Source organism: Elgaria multicarinata, chromosome 1, assembly GCF_023053635.1.
Source record: "Elgaria multicarinata webbii isolate HBS135686 ecotype San Diego chromosome 1, rElgMul1.1.pri, whole genome shotgun sequence".
NCBI lineage: Eukaryota > Metazoa > Chordata > Lepidosauria > Squamata > Anguidae > Elgaria > Elgaria multicarinata.
In genome coordinates, this window is record NC_086171.1 from 157,014,521 (window position 1) to 157,036,027 (window position 21,507).

Genomic DNA, 21,507 nt, shown 5'->3' on the forward strand with positions numbered 1-21,507 from the left:
AGACAGTACAGATCACGCCCCCTTACTTGGTTTCATAGTTCCAGATGCGGACAGATTTGTCCAGTGAACAGGTAGCAACAAGGGGCTTGCGAATGCAAGTATCCAAGCCAGTAATGGAAGAAGAATGTATTGGATAGTTCAGGTATTCAAAGCGTGCTGCCTCCCCCTAGTGAGATATCATAAAATGGTTAGCTAGAAATGCTAACTAACATCAGGCAACAGTCTATAGAGCAAAGAAAGCATTTAATATGCCCTACATTTATTGAAGCATAGGGAATGTCTAGTGGCAAACAGGACTGAATTTATTTATTTAATTAATTAATTTTTAGTTCTACAAAAGAATGCAAATGTTTTAAAAAATACATTTACACACATTCACATTATAGCCACATTCTGGTCACATTATAGATCAGAACGAGACAATTCAGTTGCATATTAAAGGAACAGGACTTCAGGACTCTTAGCAATGAAGCCACAGTGTATTTTCAAGATCATGATTCAAGATAGATAACTAAGAAATAACTACAAATGAAATAGATACTTTATACTAACATAAAAATGAGTTGGCATTTCAGAAATCAACAAAAATTAACAATTTCCTTATTAATTGATTTTCATACATTTGGTTTTCTTGAGCTGGAATATAGTATGTAAGTTATGCATTATAGCTATATCCCAAATCTTATAAAACCAATCTGGGAGAGGTGGTGCTACTTTCTTTTTTCAATATATAGCAATAGATTTTTTAGCTGCTGTCAGGGCTGGACGTGGGGGGGGGGCAGTGGGGCCAGTTGGCATGGGCCTATGATTTTGAGGGGACCTACTCCGAGTCCCCCTGGGCAAAGTTGCTTGATTTTTCTGTTGTTGATGAATTTGCCCAAAGAAAGGCACGTAAAGCATTTCTGAATGTGAAGAAGTGATGTCTTATATACATCTTGAATAAAAGTGCTTGCCATTACCTTTTTTATAAATCGTTCTAGTTCATATGTATTTAGAACTGATTAAAAAATACTTAATGAGCAGTTTGAAATGGGGCCTACATTTCCTATCTGGCCCGGGCCTATTACCACCTTCAATGCATCTGTCCAAATAATTTAATAATACTCTTAAAGGTTCCTTTGGAATATTACACCCTGTAATCTGTTCAATATAATATAAAACTAACTGCCAAAACTTTTAATTTTGTCACATCTCCAAAATACATCCATATAATCTGCATGAGGTTTTCTACATTTCCATTAAATTATCGTCAATTTATAAGATATCAAATGTGACTTTAACACTAACACGAAATTATTTATTTATTTAAAAACATTTTTAGGCTGCCTTTAAGGGTAAAATCCTCTCAAATAAATTTGCCCCTTTTACCACTCTGTAGCCGCTATGAAGTTCTAAACGGGTCAAATTTTACCCTTTTAGTGTTCCTTAGTGGTTTACTACTGAATTTCATTGGCAAACCATTGCTTTTTGGGCCTTTTTGATGTGACCACTCGGAGGAGGGCAGAGCAGCCCATGGGGGAGGGGGGATGAAAATAGTCCTCGGACCCCCCCCCCCAAAGTCGCCCACCCCTGTTCTATACCCAGAAATCAAATCTGGCTATAGTTTGGAAGAAAGAACTAACAAATGGTCTAAGTGCTGTGAGTCCTGCAGTCATGATATTGCTGCATAGTGACTGGTGCTTTTCATGTATAGTCTTTAGAGCAGCTGCCCAGCAGTGACACTGAGATTATGGGGGGAACTGCACTATGTGAGTTTCCTTCCTTACAATTGCAGATATTTTCTTCAAGATTTTGTGTGTGTTCCTGAGTGGATCATTTGATACAGCCATATTAGCAGACTGCAGTTTATTTGTTTGTTCTGCATTGCAGGATATAACATTCCTTTGAATACACATATGTATAAGCTCCTATTACTCAGACGACAGTGGTCAGTATAAACTCACCTTGGTAATCTCTGCTGATGACATGGAGAGGAAATAGAGCTGATTCTTATTTGTGCTGATGAGGAGTGTCTCCTCTGCAGGGCTGAAGGCAATACACACAACCTCCTGTTTGTCTGATTGGTTTGGGTCGCTGCTGCATTGGTCTTGTGGAATCTAGGAAACAAACTAATCCACTTAGGCTACTTTCCCACATACTCTTCTAGTCCAGTTCTGCAGCAGGATAATAATAAATATCTTTCCATAGACAATGACAGCAAGATTACTTAAATAAAGATTTTCAGTTTTAACAGTGCAATCCTATGCTCAATCTATTTTAACAGGAATGCTTTCAAATCTGGTGTCACTCCCTTGTCGCTAGGGTATCTCAGATATATGACCCTGCCACAGACTCCATACCAGTGTACTGCCAGGTATACATGGGTAGAATGTCAATCAATCATCAGTTTATTGTGCTAGCTGAAGGCCATGACAAATACATCCATAGAAAAGCATACAACTATAAAAGTACACAACAGTTTAAAATAACCAAGAGAGCCATACAGACAAGCTTAAATTTACTATGACTAAAGCTCTCATTTCGCTCTGAGTCTCCGTGGCAGTTTATAGCAATTTTATCTAGTTCTCTCTTCCTAATCTTTTTTGCTGCCAGTGCAAACAGGGCCACTTTATGAGTGACATAACTGTTGGTATCACTAAGGAGGAAGAGAACTGTTTCTGCTTGGGCATTCATGCCTCCATATGTCAGCAGCGGTTTCAGGAGTCTCTCTCTTGGGTCCCTATACAGAGGGCAAGTTAACATATAGTGTGCTATGTCTTCCACTTGTTGTTGACCACAGATACATAATCTCGATTCAAATGGTACCTTGTGGTAGCGTCCATCCAGCACTGCAGTTGGCATCACTTGAAACCTCAATTCAATGAAAGCATTTCTCAGGGGCAGTGGCCTCAATTTGGACAGATAACATGCTCTATAGTGTTCTGTTTTTAGAAGAGGGAACCACCGAGAGAATTTAGAATTTTTAATAAGTTGTAGGTCCCTCCTGGAATCTACCCAAAAACACCAATCCCTTAGTTGCTTCTTATCCATGCTTAGAGCAAACTTCAATTCAGGGAGATGATAACTATACAGGAGCTTTTGGGATACTGCCGTCCAATGACAATTGTTATCCATTTCTAGAAAACACTTAGTAGGAAGACGCTCATTTTGCAAGATGGCGATTCGTTTAAAATATTTTAGCTGCGCACTCTCAATTCTTGCCCTAACTGAAGGACTACCAGCTTCTGTGCGCAAAAAAGCTGCAGGGGTACCAGATGGAAGAGAGAAAAGTTTTCGAAGGAAGTTGTTCTGCACAATCTCCAAGGCTTCGGTCGTGGTGTTGTCAGACCCCCCAGATTTCAGACCCATAAAGCAGCTGTGTTATTACTTTGGTGTTAAAGATTTTTAGGGCAGGCTCGATCAACTGTCCCCCTTTATTATAATAAAACTTCATTAGAGCCCCTACAGTTTTTTGTGCTTTCAATTTCGCTGCCTCCCTATGCCCTTTCCACGAGAGGGACTCACTAAAGAGAATGCCCAGATATCTAAATGAGCGAACCTGGTCAATGACCTTTTGGTCCAAAGTCCATTTGAGTGTAGGTCTGCGGCTGCTGAAGACCATTATCTTTGTCTTAGTATAGTTTATTGCCAGGTTTTCAGATTTGCAATAAGAGCTGAGAGTACCTAAAAGCTTTTTCAGGCCCAAACGCAAGAGAGAGAGATAAGTGCTATGTCGTCTGCGTACATTAGAGTAAAGACCTTTCTGTTCATGATTACTGGGGAAGGGGAGATTACTTGGGCTAACTGTGACACTAGGTCATTAACATAGATGTTAAAGAGGGAAGGGGCCAGAAGACATCCTTGTTTAACTCCCCGGGTTGTTTTAAAGGGTTCTGTTAGAAAGCCATTTAGGCCAACTCTAACCCTCATTTCAGTGTTACTATATAGCTCTTTTATCAGCATCAATAGTCTATGGTCAATATTGGTGTTTTGTAGTTTTTCCCATAATCTATTTCTGTTTATTGAATCAAAGGCGGCTGAAAGATCAATAAAGGCTACATATAGATGACTCTGATCGATGGTGCTATATCCGCTTCTGAAACCAGCTTGTTCTTCATGTATAAATTGGTTCGTTTCTAGCCAATCAAGTAATTTTTGAAGTAAGTGTCTTGCATATAACTTTGAGGAGACGTCCAGCAAACTGATCAGCCGGTAGTTTTTGGGATCATTCCTGTCTCCTTTCTTATAAATTGGGGAGATGATACTCACTTTCCATCCGGAGGGCATTTGTCCGGTGTTATTAATCCTGGTAAACAGAGCAGCAAGGATTGGTATCCACCATTCTGAGTGTTCTTTATAAAGCTCCGGAGGTGAAAGATCTTCCCCAGGAGCCTTTTTAAGTTGCAAACGTGAGACAAGAGTCTTTATCTCCCTGCTAGTGACCGGTTGCCATTCAGGTGGATTAGACAGTTCTTGATGTGCCCCTGGCTCACCCAGTTGCCAGGGTTGGGCATCAAATATATTAGAAAAATACTTGACCCAAGTTGGTGCGGAGATAGATACGTCCAGTGTTGATCTTATCTCATTTGAGCCCCGAGAAACTAGATCCCAAAATTTGCCTTCATTCCGCTCTGAAATTGCCTGTTCTAGTTTCTGCCATTGAGTTTTAGTGTATTTTTCTTTCTTGTTTTTAAGCAGTTTTTTGTAATCCGACCTACATTTAATAAGGCTTCCTAAGGCTTCTTCAGGTGGTTTGTTGCGGAATTCCCTTATTTCCCTAGACAGGTTTTTCTTAGCCGCTTTACATTGGGCGTCAAACCAGGTAGTGTAGGCTGTCGGTTGGCTTTTATTTGCCGGTGCTACCAGAAAAGCCCTCAGTTCTGTAGTAATTTGTTGGAAGGCATCTAAATGATTTGCAGATTTATCCCAGAATACTTGCGTAGGTTTATCATTTGCTGACTGTGTAATTTTTCTTGGATATCACTACTCAGTTTTATGGACCATTTTAGTCTTCTCTCTCCCAGCGATTCTCCAGTTAGAGTTATGGTTTCGGTCAATGCTGCTCGTTCAATTAGTGGGGATAATGATACTAGTATTGGGAGGTGGGCACTTTCAGGACGGTCCAGCACTTCGAAAGAGCTTACTGAAGGGAACAATGCTGAAGAGACCATTACATGGTCAATGGCACTGCCTCCTCCTCTGCACAGGTAAGTAAAGTGGCCTCTTAATTTGTCCAAGGGGCCCCCATGGAGAGTATAGAAGTTGTGATGATATAGGAATTCTAGGAACTTTACTCCCTGCTTGTTATATTTGCTATCGATGGAACTGTGAGCTGTTGTTATGGTGGATCCCCACAATTGGCACAGGGGCTGAAAATGAGCAGCATCAAGGAGAGAGTGGACCTAGTTCATATCCTAAACTCTTACAGACCTCAGTTCAGGCTCCAATACCAACATAGTGTTATGCTGGTAGCACTATATGTGTCTGCGTGTATCATCTGAGTAGCTGGCATTGCAGCATCTCCTTCAGTTTTAGTCTCTTCCTAAGGATCAGCTTTGCTAACTGCTGCACTCTGATCTGTGAGACAGGGAGATTCATAGCAGCTAATTGTAAGTCATGGGCCTTTTACCTACCCGTATCTCTCTGCTTTCTCGGTAACCTTCTTTCTCATCTGACTTCTCAAAAAGTAGAACAAGCCCTGGACCAGCTGCACATGCAAATCCTTTTGAATATGCAGCAACAGCAGAGACTCGGGGCAGAGATGCTTGATGTTGGGCTTCAGTATCGCAGATCATCTCACTGGAGATTACAGGGGAACTGGTAGCAGGAAACTCAACAAGGCTTTAAAAATAAATTAGTTAGTCAATCTGTTAGTCAACAGAAAATTTACATGAGTTTCATATGCTGGCTGTGTACAGTGTAAAAATAATTAATTTATTTTAAACATTTTTTTAACATTAGGAAGGCCGAGTATTAACACAAGGGTCTCCCCAACTATTTATGATTTTAAGGTTGCAACTCTATACACACTTTCTAAGACATAAGTCTCCATAAACGCAGTGGGGCTTATTTCTGAGTAAACATGATTGAGGATGCAATACTATCCAGATAGTCACCAGCCTCTAAAATCAGAGGCTGCTGACTATCTTATGCAGGGTGGATGGAGCACAGAGGGGCTCCTCTCCTCCATGCTCCAGCTGTCCTGCATTTTGCCTAAGTGGGTGATTTCACCATCAAGCTGAGGCTTTGGGGAGGGGGAGAAGGAGCTTGGAGACCCCATAGTAAGCTGCGTAAAGCAGCTTCTGCAGCCTTCTCACCTCCCTGCCCTCGGGACCACCCTCTTTTCACCCTCTCCTGGTACAGTTTCTGAGCATGGAGAGAACCCCGCTGGCTATGAAGGGGCAGTGGAGGGGAGAGTGGTTTCTCAGTTCTGAGGTCAAAATCTGGATTTTGGCATTGGTTCCCAGAAACCAAAGAATTTGGTTTCCCACACTAGAGGCCTTCAAGAGGCAGCTGGACAACCATCTGTCAGGGATGCTTTAGGGTGGATTTCTGCATTGAGCAGGGGGTTGGACTCAATGGCCTTGTAGGCCCCTTCCAACTCTGCTATTCTATGATTCTATGAATCCTATGTCCCCCAGATGCTGTGTAGGAGCACAGGATTGCTCTTACTCTAGTGTGTCCCTTAAGAAATTACTAACACTCCAATCTTAAACATACTCCTTGGAATGAAGTATTTCAGATATACTCTATGGCCTTAGCTAGACCCAGTCCCAGGGTCATCCCTGTTCATGTAAATGACACACAGGATATCCCGGGAGCAGGCAAGGACGATCCCAGGATAAACCTCAGGTCTAGCTAAGGCCTATGTATACTGACCTTTAAAATGTATTGTATAGATTTAGGTTATTCATCCTCCAGCCATCTTGTATGCGAGGCAGGCCATTATTAGTCCCACTTTACAGTAGAACCAAGACTAACAGTATAAACCTGTGCATGTCTACCTAGAAGTCCCACTGAGTTCTTTGGGACCGATTTCCAGGTAGGTATATACAGAACTGCAACCTCAGAGATTGCAACTTGTCCAAGGCCACCAATACGGACATGACCAAGATACAATTTTAATCAGGGCTTGCAGACATTGACTATTCCAAAGTCAACAGTTTAAAGACTGCTTCACCTCTCTGATTCTTGTGGTTGTTCTTCCTTTACTACTTCACAGGTTGGTTCTTTGCGCTCAATACTTGTCTCCCAGCGTAAATCACCAGAGTCAAATAAGTAGAGCTTGCCTGTGTCAGTGCCCACAATCACCTTCTCTTCAGAGAGCCAGGCATGGGACAAATAGTTCTGAGGCTCTCCCCGCAAGAAGTTGGTTTGTTTTAAAGTTCCTTCTGTGTATCTGAAAAGTTTGAAAACACCATTTCCTGTAACACAGACCTGAGTGTTATCCTGTGGATTGAAGCTCACCTGGAAAGGAAGATATCACAAAATAAGTAATGTTGATGAGCCAGTTAATTTTTGTTTTTTTAAAATGAATGCAACTGTTCCAGCCCACCATTTAAAAAAACAAAATAATGAAATACACCCCCCTTTTTTTTAGCCTGTCCGTATCTTGTGAGAGGTGAGGAGCCTGGACAAAAATTGACATGCCCCTTCCCTCATTAATTTATAGCCACATTAAGGTTTTTTTTTCCTTTTACTTTCTTGCTGGAAGAGGGTGGGGAATTAAAAGTGACTATAAATGTAATGGGGAAGGGGCATGAAATGGCAGAAATGCAAGTGAAGCAGTAGTATGTATGGAAGGCTGATGCTGTAATCCTGTAAAAGCCAGAGAGATGCAAGAACAGGGAAAGTATTTGATGGCAACGGTTTGACAGCATCATCATTTTCATAATAACGCAGTGAACAAACTATGCAAATTCCAGAGAAAACAGCAAGTGTGGAAGCAATGTGAATTGATATGAAAAATAAATAAACTCAGTGGCTCAGTTCAGTCAACATGTTTCTCAATGGTGGTTTTAGAACTCCATGGTGTTTTTACACTATTATTGAGAAATGTGTTGTCTGGAGGGAAAACTCCATGCAACGGTGGAGTTTTTTTTAGAAAACAGTCCAGACTTAATATCCACATTGTGTAGAGGAGAGTTCCTGAACAACCGTTGTATTGTGTGTTGTCTGGAGGGTACCATGGGGTTTTCCATTGCGTTGATTTTCCCCAGTAGCTAACGAGTTCCCTGGCAAAAGTGCAGAAAGGAGGGAGTGCCGCTCTAGGAGAGCCGCTGGGATTGGTTTTACAGCAATGGCTGATGGGATACCATCAGGAGGACTGGAGGAGGAGAGAGGGCTGAGTAACCGTCAATCAGACATCATGATGGATTTTACTCAACTCCACAGGAACCCACAATCACACAATGGTAGAGTTAGAACACGTTGTGTGGTGAGTACCCCCTCCAAACTCAACTACTGAGTAGAGTTTTCCCACTGTGTAGTGAAACGTGTTGTCTGAACTGAGCCAGTGGCTGAGTTCGGATGATACGCTAATCAATGGTCGTTTCCCATTCTGTTCCAAACTCAGCCAGTGAGTAGTGTAAGTCTTAACATCTCTTCACTGGCTGCCAATTAGTTTCCGGGCGAAGTATAAAGTGTTAAAGCCCTACATGGTTTGGGTCCAGGCTACCTGCAGGATCGCCTTCTCCGGTACAATCTGCCCCGCACACTCAGGTCCTCTGGGAAGAATTTACTCCAGCCAACAAAAACAAGGCTGACTACTATTACCCAGAGGACCTTTTCTTCTGCCGCTCCCAGTTTGTGGAATGGCTTGCCGGGAGAGATTCGTCAACTTAACAGTCTTCCAGAATTTAAGAAAGCCATAAAGACTGATCTCTTCTGGCAGGCCTACCCAGCTGAATTTTAAGATGCCTTTTTTAATGGTGTGCTGCTTTTAATGATGCACTGGTTTTAAATGTTTGAATTAGTTGTATGTATTTTAAGGTGTTTTTATTTGTGTTGTACCCCACCTCGATCCAGAGGGAGAGGCGGGTAACAAATAAATTTATTATTATTATTATTATTATTATTATTATTATTATTATTATTATGCGAGCATGGTGTTATATCTGGCTAAATATTGCAGTGACCCATGGAAAATGTTCCCATGCTTTAAAGGGCGCAATGATCACCACCACCATTTCGAAGATAAAATAAAGGTATATAGGGCAGCTTGGGACTTCAGGAATGGAATGAAAATGTTTTGAGATTTGTCCTGTGCTTCTTTGTTGCTGTGTAATTCTCCCTCAGCAACCTCAAATAGAAGTCTTACTCTAATTGTGGGCCATTTTCAGGATACATGATTTGTGAAATAAGGAAGGGCTTTAGGGTTAGAGTACCACCAGGTGTGCGCTACACTCTCAATCACTGGAGCACTAAAATGGCAATGCTGTCTTCAATACAATTGCTGTGAACTACAATATCTGTGCACCCATCCATTCATGCAATTTTTATGCTTCATTCCTATATGAAGTAATTATACCACATGAATATCAGACCTCAGATTTCACACTAAGACCACCTCCCCAGTGGCAGCTTTTCTCATTTGGATCTCCAATAGTGGAAACACAACTGTTCCACCTGAGGCAATGCTGAGTGGTGATAATTACTTGGATTATGCACCCAAGAAGAGGTGCCTGCCACAGAATAATGGTGCTTCTTTCCCAACTTACCTGATAGAGAGGATTATTCTGAACATCCACCCTAATAATTGCCATTGTTCTTTGCTTTTCCCACATCCAATAGGCAAGATTTGATTCAGGAGGTCCTGTTTGTGCCACTAGATATTTGGAATCAGGGGAAAAACCCAGACTGATAAATTCCTGGACGGAGAAATCAAAGGTATTGAGGATCTTCCGCTTCTTGCAAGGGACAGATGACAATTCATAAATTGTGATAGTAGGTTTATCCTGCAGTATCTCTGAAATGGCCAGATAGCGTCGATTTGGACTAATTGCCAGCGCAAGCATCCCTTGGCTCTTTTCTGAGCCTATAAAACACACACACACAAAATAGCTTTCGTGAGTTTAAAACAGCAATGTTATATTTTCATGATCTGCAAGCAAATTGACAGTAAAATTCACTACTATGGTTTCCCATGTAGTCTACACCTAATTTTCAAATGCTTAAAAACACAAAAAGGACTTCATGTGAGAGTGAAATTAGATAGTTACAGAGGTAATTGTTATTGTTTACCACTAGTTTGTTTTGATACAGAACATTCTAAAAAGAAATTAAATAAATAAATAATAACCTCAAAAACTCAAATCCCAAGAATTCCCCTGTAACAGAACGCTGGCAAAGAGCATGGGCAGCCATTAAAAGCCTGGATGTATCACTACACTATACTGGCTATTGGGCGGTATAGAAATGTAATAAATAAATAAATAGATAGGCCAGAGATAGGAGGTTGCCTGACAGAGTTTTTGATCCACTTGCTAAGCACTGTATCAGGTTTTAGCTACAAACAATCTCCTTCTCTCATCAGTCCCAGCAGAGAAAGCAAGGGGGAGCACACCATCCCAAGGCTTGCACAAGCTCCTTTATGGGATACTAAACCATAACGTATTACACTCAAAGGCCACTGATTTCGTCAAGGACAGTTGGTTGAATTGTCAATAAAACCCTGAATGAAATCCTCCATAAAATAAGGGTGGACAGACTTCAGGCTTACAGGACCTACTTTGGTTTTTTTCTGAGATCCTTGAGATCTACCTATCAAAGAACTGTGAGCCTAGGAATTTGTTTTGAGTACCAGAATTTAATGAAGCTTATATTTCTTCCACACAAAAATCCACTCTTGATTACACTAGGCTTCCGTTATTCCAGCACTATAATATAGAGTGGGTGGGGGAGTCATTTTGTTGCTATTACCGTATTTCTTCGATTCTAAGACGCCATCGATTGTAAGACACACACTAATTTCAGTACCAACAACAGAAAAAAAGCTTTGATTCTAAGAAATAATAAACGCACCTGCGATTCTAAGACGCACCCTGTTTTTAGAGATGTTTATATGGGAAAAAAGTGTGTCTTAGAATCAAAGAAATACAGTATTAAACAATTGGAAATCAGAAATCCTTGTGGATCAACTGCAAATCTTCCAGACATCTACCTTCTGCTCATATTGGGCTCTAGAACATCAGCCCAATGTGAATAATTGCATTTTAAAGAGTTTAAGCAAGAAGTGAAGCTAGAAGTTTAAATAGTTCATATTTTAATGTTCTGCACATATTAAGTGCTTCCAGATGGAGCGCTCCTAGAGCTACCAATCAAAATACATTGTGCAGCCACCACTTCTTCCATGATAATAAAAAAGACAGAACAAGTGGTGGGAAAACACAAGAGGGCTATGAGTGGAAGACAATCCCTCCCCACCCCGAAACCATCTCTGAATAGCGCCATGTGATGGCACTATAAAAGCTTTGTCTGAAAGCATCCAATGTTTATTTATTTATTTAGAGTATTTTTATCCTACACCTCAGCCAAAATGCTCTTGGACCGGCTTACAATGTATCAATAAAGAAGACAGTCCCTACCCTCAGGCTTACATTCTAAAAAAAAAGACATGACACACAAGGAAAAGTGGATGGGGGCCGCCGCCCCCCATCTCGTGAATGAGGCACAGCGACTGCATGATAAAATGCTCATCTGGAAGCACCCTTTGCCTATTTATGAGACTGACTACTATAGTATATGCAAGGCTGCAATTTCAGATGTTGAGGCAGGGAGATGCATACCCTTCCCCTTCCTTTGTTAATTAGGGAAGTGGGTGGGGAAAGGAGGAGGAGGATTTACCTGGGATGAACTTCTGCCATTTCTGTTCTATGTGATATTTCAGACAGCTATTCCCCGCGGGGTACACAATTATCTGTTCATCGAAGAAACAAATATTATTGGCTACTCGGGACTGGAACCCAAACATGTGGAGGGCTTGTGCCACGATCACCGACATGACGCCCGAAGTTCAGCAAACTGCGCTGGAAAGCGAGGCACAAACGTCTGAGGAGTCCCCTCTGCTCCCACTCCCGGTACGGGCTCCTTTCCCCAGAGCCTCCCTGGGATGGGCCTCCGCAGCCCGTCCGGGTCCTGACACCTCCTTGTGCGCTGGTGCACGTTCAGTTTCCTCGCCGTCGCTGCCCCGTTCTTCGTTAATTAACCGGACCTTCCCCACACCTGCGTTCTCGGCCTCACTCGCTAAACTGTCTCCCTGGTTTTCAGAGAGAAGACCAGAACAACAACAGCGGCAATACCGGTTGCCATGGAGACGGCGTACCGGACGCATGGCGAAAAAAGATGGCCGACCGGAATCGGAAATACCTAAGAGAAGACCGTCCCGGAAACCGGAAGTAGTGCTGTGCCTTCATTCCTCGTGGTTTGGTGAGTAGCGGCTGGTTGGGGTCATTCTTGGGGTGAACAAACGGGGATTTGGATGGGGCGGAGGTTATTAATGCCTGGGAGTTAATGGCGCTGAAAACAGGGCGAATTTCTTTCAAGTAAATTGCTAGAGAATTGCACAGGATGAGGCCGTACCGAGGGAGGAAAGAAGCCTCAGGTTCTGCTTAATACAAAATACGGAGACAGGTTGAAATTCAACCGGAGACGTTTCATCGAAGTTTAGGTGTAATAGTGGGCAAAACTTGACGTGCTGAGTGTCTTCATGTTACGATTGTTAACTGTTAAAATAGTAATGTTTTTAATAAATAATAAATAAAATAAATAATCAAATTGTGTATCCGGCCTGCAGCTAGTAACCCTTGTCTATCCCAATTTCATTCCTGGTCTGGGGGATAGAGTATGCTTTCTGACTGTTTTTGTTTCTGGTGCAGTTCGGTGAAGGTAGAATCTAGACATCCCAAAACACAGTGTGTGATGCCCCATGTAGATATGGAAGAAGACTTTTCAGAGTCATCAGATTCTGAGGAATCTGTTATTACTGACCTAGAGGTGAGTTTGGCATGGTGTCCATGCTACACAGCAGGGGGGTGTTTGGATTTTCCCTACCCGAGTGAACCAAACTTCTAGGAGCATGTCAAGTAGAGATGTGAAGACTTGAGGGGCAAATGGATGAAGTTGTGTGATGATATAAGCTTGTGTGATGATTGGTAGTGTTAGGTTTTTCTTTTCATAGATCACTCTGGAAGGGTTCATTTTTTCTAGAGCAAAAATAGTTTATAATGGCTGTTCACAGGATTCATAGCTGTCTTAGGTTGCTTGTGATTCTAATGTAGTAGGATGTATGTACTGCTTTTATATAGTAATAATACCTACTGGTATTTCATGATTCACCACCTTCATGGCATTTTAGAAGGTAATGCAGAATATAAATGCTAGCGATATGTTAATATTAATTATAATTTACAAAGGACATTCCAAGTAAGCAAAGTACTTTATGGACACAATCCCAGAAACATTTTAATTGCCCATATAAATATGATTGTCTCTTTATGAATCCTCTGTGAGGGGCTGAGGCTGAAAGAATAGCACCTTGGCTAAGCTCACTTAATGGGTTTGTGACTGGTGCAAGATTTAGGCCAGGTGCTTACGGGTTCATGCCATTAGCAGTGTCTGCCCAGCATCAACATCCTCATGTAAGGCCAGGTAGAGAGCTGCATCGCCCAGCCACCTGCAGTTTGAGCACTTTGCTTTAGACTTCCTCCTCATCTCCCTTGCGCTCATCTGTATGCTTTTTGTCCCATATTCCTTTGTGTTATGAAGGCGTTTGTGGGTGAGTGAGCTAACTTACTTGATACTATGTCAGTTTTCCTGGAAGGCATTAACCTATCACCTTTCTCCGATATAGCTCCAGGAAGCATTTTCTAAAGGTTCACTAAGGCCAGGCCTGAATGTTGTGCTAGAGGGACAGCCGAAACCTTTCAACAATGTGGTGAGTTCTGTCATTGTAAATTTTGTGAGATCCATTTGTGAGAGCAGATTGAGCTTCTCTTGAATAAACGTAACATTTAGTCAGAATAAAGTTGTCACTGATCAGCCGTAGTTCAATCTGTATACTGAAATGATACTTAGAGCTCAGTACCTGCCAGCCAGGATCTTCCATTATTGTAATGGCTTGGGTCTATTTATCTGACTATTGTAGATTAGGTGTCATCCACCAATAATAAGGGTGACTCGTATTTCACTCCCTTGACCCATGAAGAAATGTTGGATGTAGGAGCAAGTAGGTTGTATGACTTGATTTCAAATGTTCTGATTCTTTTGTATTTTGATTCTTTTTTTCTGCTTTATTATTCACCACTTGGGAATCTTTTTTAGATATAGAGTGGCTTATAAATTCTATAAATAAATCCATGAATACTTCATATTGCTGTTCATTTGGCTACAATTATCAAAATCAGGGTGATGGGTTCTAGAGGGCATTAAATACAGTAAACTATTCATCTCCCTTAAAATTTGACGGGGGGGAAGTGCATTCACATAGGTTTATGCTGTCATTAAGGCTGAAGCATGGTTTTTGGCTTGTAGGTGTTGAAGGGGAGAGTGTGGGACTCAAAAAACTCTGGCATCCATTTGGGTAGGAAGCAACAAGCATTGCTTATGTTACCTTATGGACATCTGAAAAGAATGTGATTCTTTCAGAAGGATGGGTATATCAGTAGAATATCTAGTTAATGGTTTATTTACGGTGTGGTGTGTATGGGCAGATATCTTTTAGACACTTTTGGCTGCCATAGTAGTCAGCATGTAGAAGACTTTATATGTTGCACTTATGACCAACCAGTATGCTTTTTCTTAGGATGGATTGAAGCAGTGCTTATCTGAATTTCAGAGGAACCTGACCTGGGTTGAAAGGCTTGATGTTACCTCTTGCCTAGCAACAAATGTCACAAGCGCAGCTTCTAGTCAAACACTTGACAAAGATGCTATGGACCCTGAAGATGACTTCAAAAGAGAAATGAGCTTGTAAGTCTGTATTTATCAGTTAGAGTTTTTTCCTGTGCTGTGAGCCTAATATATTGCACTTCCTTCATCCATATGTACAACAGAAAAGCTATCTTGTGTTCACTACATGTTTTTGTGATGGTAGCGTTGTTGCCCACTGTACAAAGATAGCAACTTAAGGCTTACTGACTATATCCATACATTTGCAGCAGCTTTGAAAATGCATACTAATTGGACTGAAATGTTTTGTGGCCTTTTGTCTTATTTATTTAGATATCTGTTTTAGGAACAGAATAATTTCCATTTATATAAGTGTGGATAGTGCTTTCCCTAGCCCAATAGTAAGTGCATATTCTGTATTAAAATTACTTGTTTTGAGTTGCCAGAATAATCCTGCACTCCCACAATGTGCTACGCTGCTATGCCAATGGCATAATGTAGTTGCAATCCTATAAATTCACCGCAGCAAAGCACAACTAAGGCTAACAGCGTTCTTAAAGTCAGCCATTGGCCATCAGTTGTCATTGCATCGCATCCGTCACATTGATGACTGCAGTACCATAATGATGTTTCTTCCTCACCACACACCCATGCAAAGTGCTCGGGTTCACATGTTTGGGGAAGGAAAATGAACCACCTTAGTTTATTTTCCCGCCTTGCATGCCCTGACCGCTTGCTGCATAATTACTATAATTATCCTCACCAGGCATGGTTTGTCATGTCGTCCAATCCCAGTGGGGGTTGGGTGACAAACTACCCTGCAACCCTAGAATAAGCTATGGGATATGGGGTATGTGTAAATTAACCTGTCACCCACTCTCATTGGGTTCAGATGACATGGCAAACTGCATCCGGCGAGGGTAATGGCAATTATGTGCATGGAACTAGTATGTGCAGGGCGGGAAAATAAGCTACGGTGAGTTATTTTCCTTCCCCGATCATGTGAACCTGGTGAGTGTTTGGAATGTCATGTTGAATGCATTGTAGTTGCTTCTGTGTGAAGCAATAAAAACATTTTGCGAGATAAGGAAAGGGGCCTTCCTAGTCACGAAAGAATGCAGCAAGTCCCAGGAGGCAATATCACAAGCCCCATGGGAAAGAGCAATGGAATGGGAAATGAGAGATGAGAGTTCAGGTCCAACCCAGGAGATTTGTATGTGACCTCCGTAAGGCAAGGCTTAACGTCTGTGTGTCCTGATTGGAATAATATCTTTAGATAGAAAATGAGGGACAGTAGGATTAGATGTTTTTATTTTGTCCAAATAAGGTTGGTGGCTGTCAGGACATGGAATATTTATTTATTTAGCTGTACTACTTGCGTACCACTTAATAAAATCTTAAGCTCTTTAGCTTCCAACAGGACATAAAGGTGTTTTGCTTTTCCTTCCTCAGTTACCGTCAGGCCCAAGCGTCTGTTCTAGAAGCTTTACCTCGGCTACATCAGTTCAAAATCCTTACTAGGCGGCCTGATGACTATTTTGCAGAGATGGCAAAATCTGATCAGCAGATGCAGAAGGTCAGATCTTTGGAACCTTTAATTCTTCTTTTCATCTAGCTAGTGTAATGAATATGCTTATAGTTGCCTGTCAAATCCAAAATTGTGGCTCATTCACTCTGGTATTTTGATGGCATCAGCTGCTGCTGCTTTAGAGATAGATAGAAGTGCAGAAAAGAAGAACATCTGCAAAGCTATTTTCAGTGTGCCTAGTCCCTCGAACCATGAATTGTTAGTCACGCTGGTCATAACACAGCTTGCTTCACGGCTGTACATTTTGAAATGAACCCCAGAAGTAGTGTGTTGCCTGCAATGGGGATTGATTTTGGATGGAACATAATGCACTGCGAAACAGGAGGGATATCGGATTCTGGCTGTACACCGCAAACAGTAATTGAGGATGCTAAGGCAATTAGCCACGTGTCTTTGTTCTTTATGTACACTTTGTGATGTTCGGTCATTTCAGGTGAGCATGATCTTCAATCGGAGCAGACAGCAGAATCAGTGCCTCTTTGAAGCACTGCAGCTGTTTGCTTGATTAATCAGTGTTTTCACATTCCTCAGATGCTCCCCATTTGCCTGTGTCCTGGGTGATGAATTCATAGGCTTCCATCATATTGAAAACATGATTTTATGTAATTTTCTGACCCATGAACAAATGCAGGAGTCACTTTACTGGCTCTCCTCAGTGTAAGGCTTGCACCCACGGGTTCATACACTTATTGTGAATTGAACAATGGAGGCTACAACTACCACAGCATGGTTCCAGAACTAAAACGTGATTAGGATCCCTGTTTCACTATTGCAGTGGTGGATTTTAATTAACTGGATTATTGTACCAGGTGCTAGTATTCAAGATTGTCGCAGCGCTACATTTTGAGGGTTGTTTTCTGTTTTGTTAAAGCAAGGGATGTGTCTTCTGGTTCTTACAGTCAGTGGGTTTTATCCAATATTAATCTAACTCAATGGTAGGCAGCCTTTTTGGGTCTGCAGTGCATTTGTAAAAAAAATTCTGGTTCATGGCTGCATTTGTAATTTTTGCCTGTTCTCTTGTCCCTGTTGCCCCCATAATTATTTTTCTCTTGCCCCTATAGATTTTGTTCCTCTGCTTCAGGAATTATTCCCCCCACCCCAAACTGCCTCTTCTGTCTTCCTTTTGCGGCCTCGCCTGCTGCTTCTGCCACCACCATCCTTGCTGGCCAGCCCCTCACACCAACACCTGCCTCTTCTGCTGACTTACCCACTCATTCGCTTCTGCCTCTGCCTCCCTCACCTAGCTGCCCACTTGCTTCTTCCTCCCCCCACCGTTTCTGTTGCCCCTCATGCACCCCTCATCCGCCGCCGCTTCCGTCAGCCTGTGTGTGCCTGGTTGCTTCTGCTGCTGCCTCCCTTGTCTGCCCACTTTCTACTACATGGCTACTTTCTGCTGCCGTGTTCACGTCAGAAGCAAGGAAGTAGCAATGTCCTGCTTCCTTGCTGCTGAACTGGTTCAACAGTAGGAAGACACAGCAGCTGAAGAAGGGATGGAGTTGAGAGGGAGGTGCCTGTGGAAACTGGGTCATAGAGCCCTGGTCTGACTTAAATTCCATTTATTTCAATGGGTCTATTCTAAGTAGGGCTAACCTTGGATACAGCCAGAACTTCAGCAACCCTTGCATAACCGTAGATCAGCCGATGGTCTGATGAAGGTTAACATTTGCAAAACCTACACTGGCAGGGTTTGCACAGCATGATAACCCAGAGTTGGGTTGAATATTGAGGATGGCACCACAGCTCATGGCTTAAATAAGCCACAACGAACACTGGTGTGTCATGCGAACCGTCAATCAAAGCCCCAAATGGTTATAGCCATAGGTGCATCATTAAGAAACAATGTGCGCTGCTAATTTTTTGGCATGACTATTTGTCTTGCCTTGTGTGACCCTGCTGGAGAAAGACCTACATCTAGCAATTACAGAATCTTGAGTAGTCTTAAAGTGCTATAGCATTTTTGAAACTTTATATTTAGAAAGGCAATATTTGTTTTAAAAATATGCTTTTGTTTTTATTTTTGAAATCTGAGAAGAGGGTAATTGTCATGAATGAGGAAAGTTTCATAGTCCACAAGTTCATATAAAAAACTTATTGATTCTCTGTCCTAATTAGATTCGGCAAAAACTGAAGAGCAAACAAGAAGCAATGGAAAAATCTGAAAGGGCCAAACAGCTCCGTGCTCTGAGAAAATATGGCAAAAAGGTGAGAACATCTGCAACAAAAATCACAGAAAGCCCATTGAACTGGAGAAAGGGGAATACGCATCTACTGTTTTGACTTGGAATCCCTTGATAGAGGAATCTGGCTCATGTGAAAGTTCATATACAGGAATCCAACTGTGTGGAATGGGAAGGGTATATGTGTGCCTGGCACAGAAGGGGTAAAGGAGAGAATAAGGCTCACATTCTGTTCCTTGTTAATAGGTACAAACTGAAGTGCTGCAGAAAAGGCAAAAGGAGAAGTCCACCATGTTGAATGCTGTCAAGAAATACCAAAAAGGTGAGGCACTCTCCTTTCCTCTCTCCCTCTGCCCCCCTCCTCTTACCAGAGAATCACTCAATGAGATGTGAAGGCCTGGGAAAAAATCCCATAAAAAGGCGGAGGGAGGAGGACCAGTGCTTTAACACACACACACACACACACACACACACACACACACACACACTGACCATCCCCCCCAGGTTTTTGGAAAAATTCAAAATGTTCCCCCCCCTGACTTTTTTGGGGTGTTTTTTAGTCCCACTCCCAGCTTTTACATTTCTACACTTAACAGACTTTGTGTTGTTTGTCCTTTAAGAGTAGTCAGCCAGTTTCTTTATTTTAAGATCCTGCTGAGATTAATATTTCTGATCTGAATCAGTACATAAGACAATACCATGTTACTGTATATCTGAACCCTAAAGTTGAGGATGCCAGGAAGAGCAGCCTCTCCAGCTTTCCCAAGTCAGCTGTTACCTTTGTGCCCAAATATATACATGTTAAGTACAATTTGACTTATTTATTTATTGCATTTCTATCTAGCTGCTTCTGCTACATAAATCTGGTATTACCATCCTACATCTACCTCTCTTCCTCATCTGTAAAATGGGAATGACAGCGATCTGACCCATGAGAAGGTTAAAAAGATTGTAGACCAATTAAAAATATTCATAGGAGATTGATTCTTTGTCCTAATAAGATTCGGCAAAAACTGAAGAGCAAAACTCTAGGAGGTAAAACAAACCTTCATGCAACGCTTATTCTGGAGTTCTTCTGAGTTCAACTGTTCTGTCACTCATGCAGGTCTCTCGGACAAGTTGGATTTCCTGGAGGGTGAGAAAACACCAGCTCCTCAGGGAAAGAAGAAAAAGGAAGGGGCTGGAGGCCAACAAGTAAAGAAAGGGTAAGACCTGAGAACAGGAGGGAGTTCATGCAACACGTGTTACTTTCACTTTGCTGTGACTATGTCTTCTGTTGAATTGCTTTGTTTTGTATACAGTTTTACATTTGAGTTCTTAGTATAAATCAAAAGCATGTACATTTTTCCAAGAACAAGAGTTGATCCACTAAAAGGCATTACCCTTACTCACATTGCACAAGTCTCTTTATTTGTGTGTCGGAGCGGTATTCAGCTTTCCCAATCTATTTATGCCCCCCTATGTTTTCCAGATTGAACCTTGAGGTTCAATTCTAGGTGTTTTTTTAAAAAAGATTTCTGGTTCTAGCATACACTTGAAACATGAGAACAGTGCACTCAAAATTCACAGTAACCAGATGCACAGAGGAGCTTTAATATTTAAATCATTATATTTGAAAGGAACTATATCAAGAGCGTGAGCATTTATGACTGTGTGTTTGAAAGAGAAGGTCAGTCAGTCAGAGGAGAGGTAGACAAGTACCTGAGCATGATTGACTAATTGTTTTTCCCCTCCTTTTAGACCAAATGCAAAACGACGACACAAGAATCAGAAGTTTGGTTTTGGTGGTAAGAAGAAAGGCTCAAAGTGGAACACCCAGGATAGTCACAATGATGTGTCGAGCTTCCGTGCCAGCAAAGCCCACTACAAAGGCTCTGGAAAAGCAGGAAAAAAGGGTGCCAATGTAAGTACCTGCCATGAACAGGAATGAGTAATGGGCTCTTGCTGAAGTGCAAAGTAGCCTGACTATATTCTAGCCAAATTTGACATTAAGGTAAGACAAAATTATCTTAATGTCCCAGAAATTGCTCTGAGGGCATATGGTAGAGACCGCCTGAAAATCCCATGCATTGTACCACCTTGAGTTCCATGATGGAAGAATGGTGGGATATAGATATAATAATATTAATGAGCAGCAGCCATCTTTGAATTTGGGCTGTCTGCGTAGCACTAATTCTGGCATGCATGTTTCTTCCCCCTCTCCCCATTCCCATGTAGAGTGTGACCAAGGCAGTAAGATGATGGCCAATTGCATATATTTGTCTTATCTCTTTTCAGAAGAGACCTGGCAAAAAGATGAGGCAGAAAATGAAGAATCGAGGCAGAAAATGAAGAATCGTTCCTGATAACAAATGAAATGGATGGACTTTTTTCTTCTTTGTGAGATCTGACTTCTGCCAAATGATCAGAATAGAGACAAAGGACTGATGTTGGCCCTGAACTGCTTTGTCATTCAATTTGCCTTGGAGGCAGCAGGTGGTTCTGCCTGACCTCGGAGCACCAGTATTTACACACAAACAGCAACCCAGATACTTCCTGTTGCCTCTCTTTCATACAGTTTTGGTTTTTCTTGAGCCTCCTTATGAGAGATACTGAATTAAATAATGTTGAGAACTTGATCACTTCACACCATTCTACTTTGCTTTGGAGGAAACTTGGAGTCCTTCAGTTCTCTGGGTAACTTACACACAGCAGGATTGTGCCTGCACAGTACTGAAGTAGCAGATCCTACGCTTCTGACAACTCATAGCTCCCTCTGCATAAGGACATCGGGTCCTACTCCCCCATTCAGAACCAAACCTTTGCATGAATAACTGAGGCTCATACAATTCCTTCTGGATGGGGAACAGATTTTCCTGTACACCCATCATAAGAATT

General features: G+C 41.8%; 2 protein-coding genes across 2 annotated transcripts in view; one reads left to right on the plus strand and one right to left on the minus strand.

Annotated features, from left to right (window-relative positions):
- Positions 1–11,980, minus strand: part of CFAP57 (cilia and flagella associated protein 57) — a 30,934-nt gene extending 18,954 nt beyond the window's left edge. Inside the window, exons 1-6 of the mRNA XM_063140346.1 lie at positions 11,824–11,980; positions 9,699–10,015; positions 7,160–7,446; positions 5,613–5,820; positions 1,944–2,096; positions 27–166 (exon numbers count right to left, since the gene is read on the minus strand). Of these exons, the coding sequence (XP_062996416.1) occupies positions 27–166; positions 1,944–2,096; positions 5,613–5,820; positions 7,160–7,446; positions 9,699–10,015; positions 11,824–11,980 (1,262 nt within the window). The remainder of the gene's footprint in view (positions 1–26; positions 167–1,943; positions 2,097–5,612; positions 5,821–7,159; positions 7,447–9,698; positions 10,016–11,823) is intronic.
- Positions 11,981–12,854: 874 nt separating this feature from the next.
- Positions 12,855–21,248, plus strand: EBNA1BP2 (EBNA1 binding protein 2). Its single transcript, XM_063140311.1, has 9 exons — positions 12,855–12,972; positions 13,829–13,912; positions 14,780–14,946; positions 16,318–16,441; positions 18,566–18,655; positions 18,877–18,952; positions 19,736–19,835; positions 20,371–20,533; positions 20,908–21,248. The coding sequence occupies exons 1-9, from the start codon at positions 12,898–12,900 to the stop codon at positions 20,959–20,961; spliced, it is 933 nt and encodes a 310-aa protein (XP_062996381.1). The 5' UTR covers positions 12,855–12,897; the 3' UTR covers positions 20,962–21,248.
- Positions 21,249–21,507: the final 259 nt, after the last annotated feature.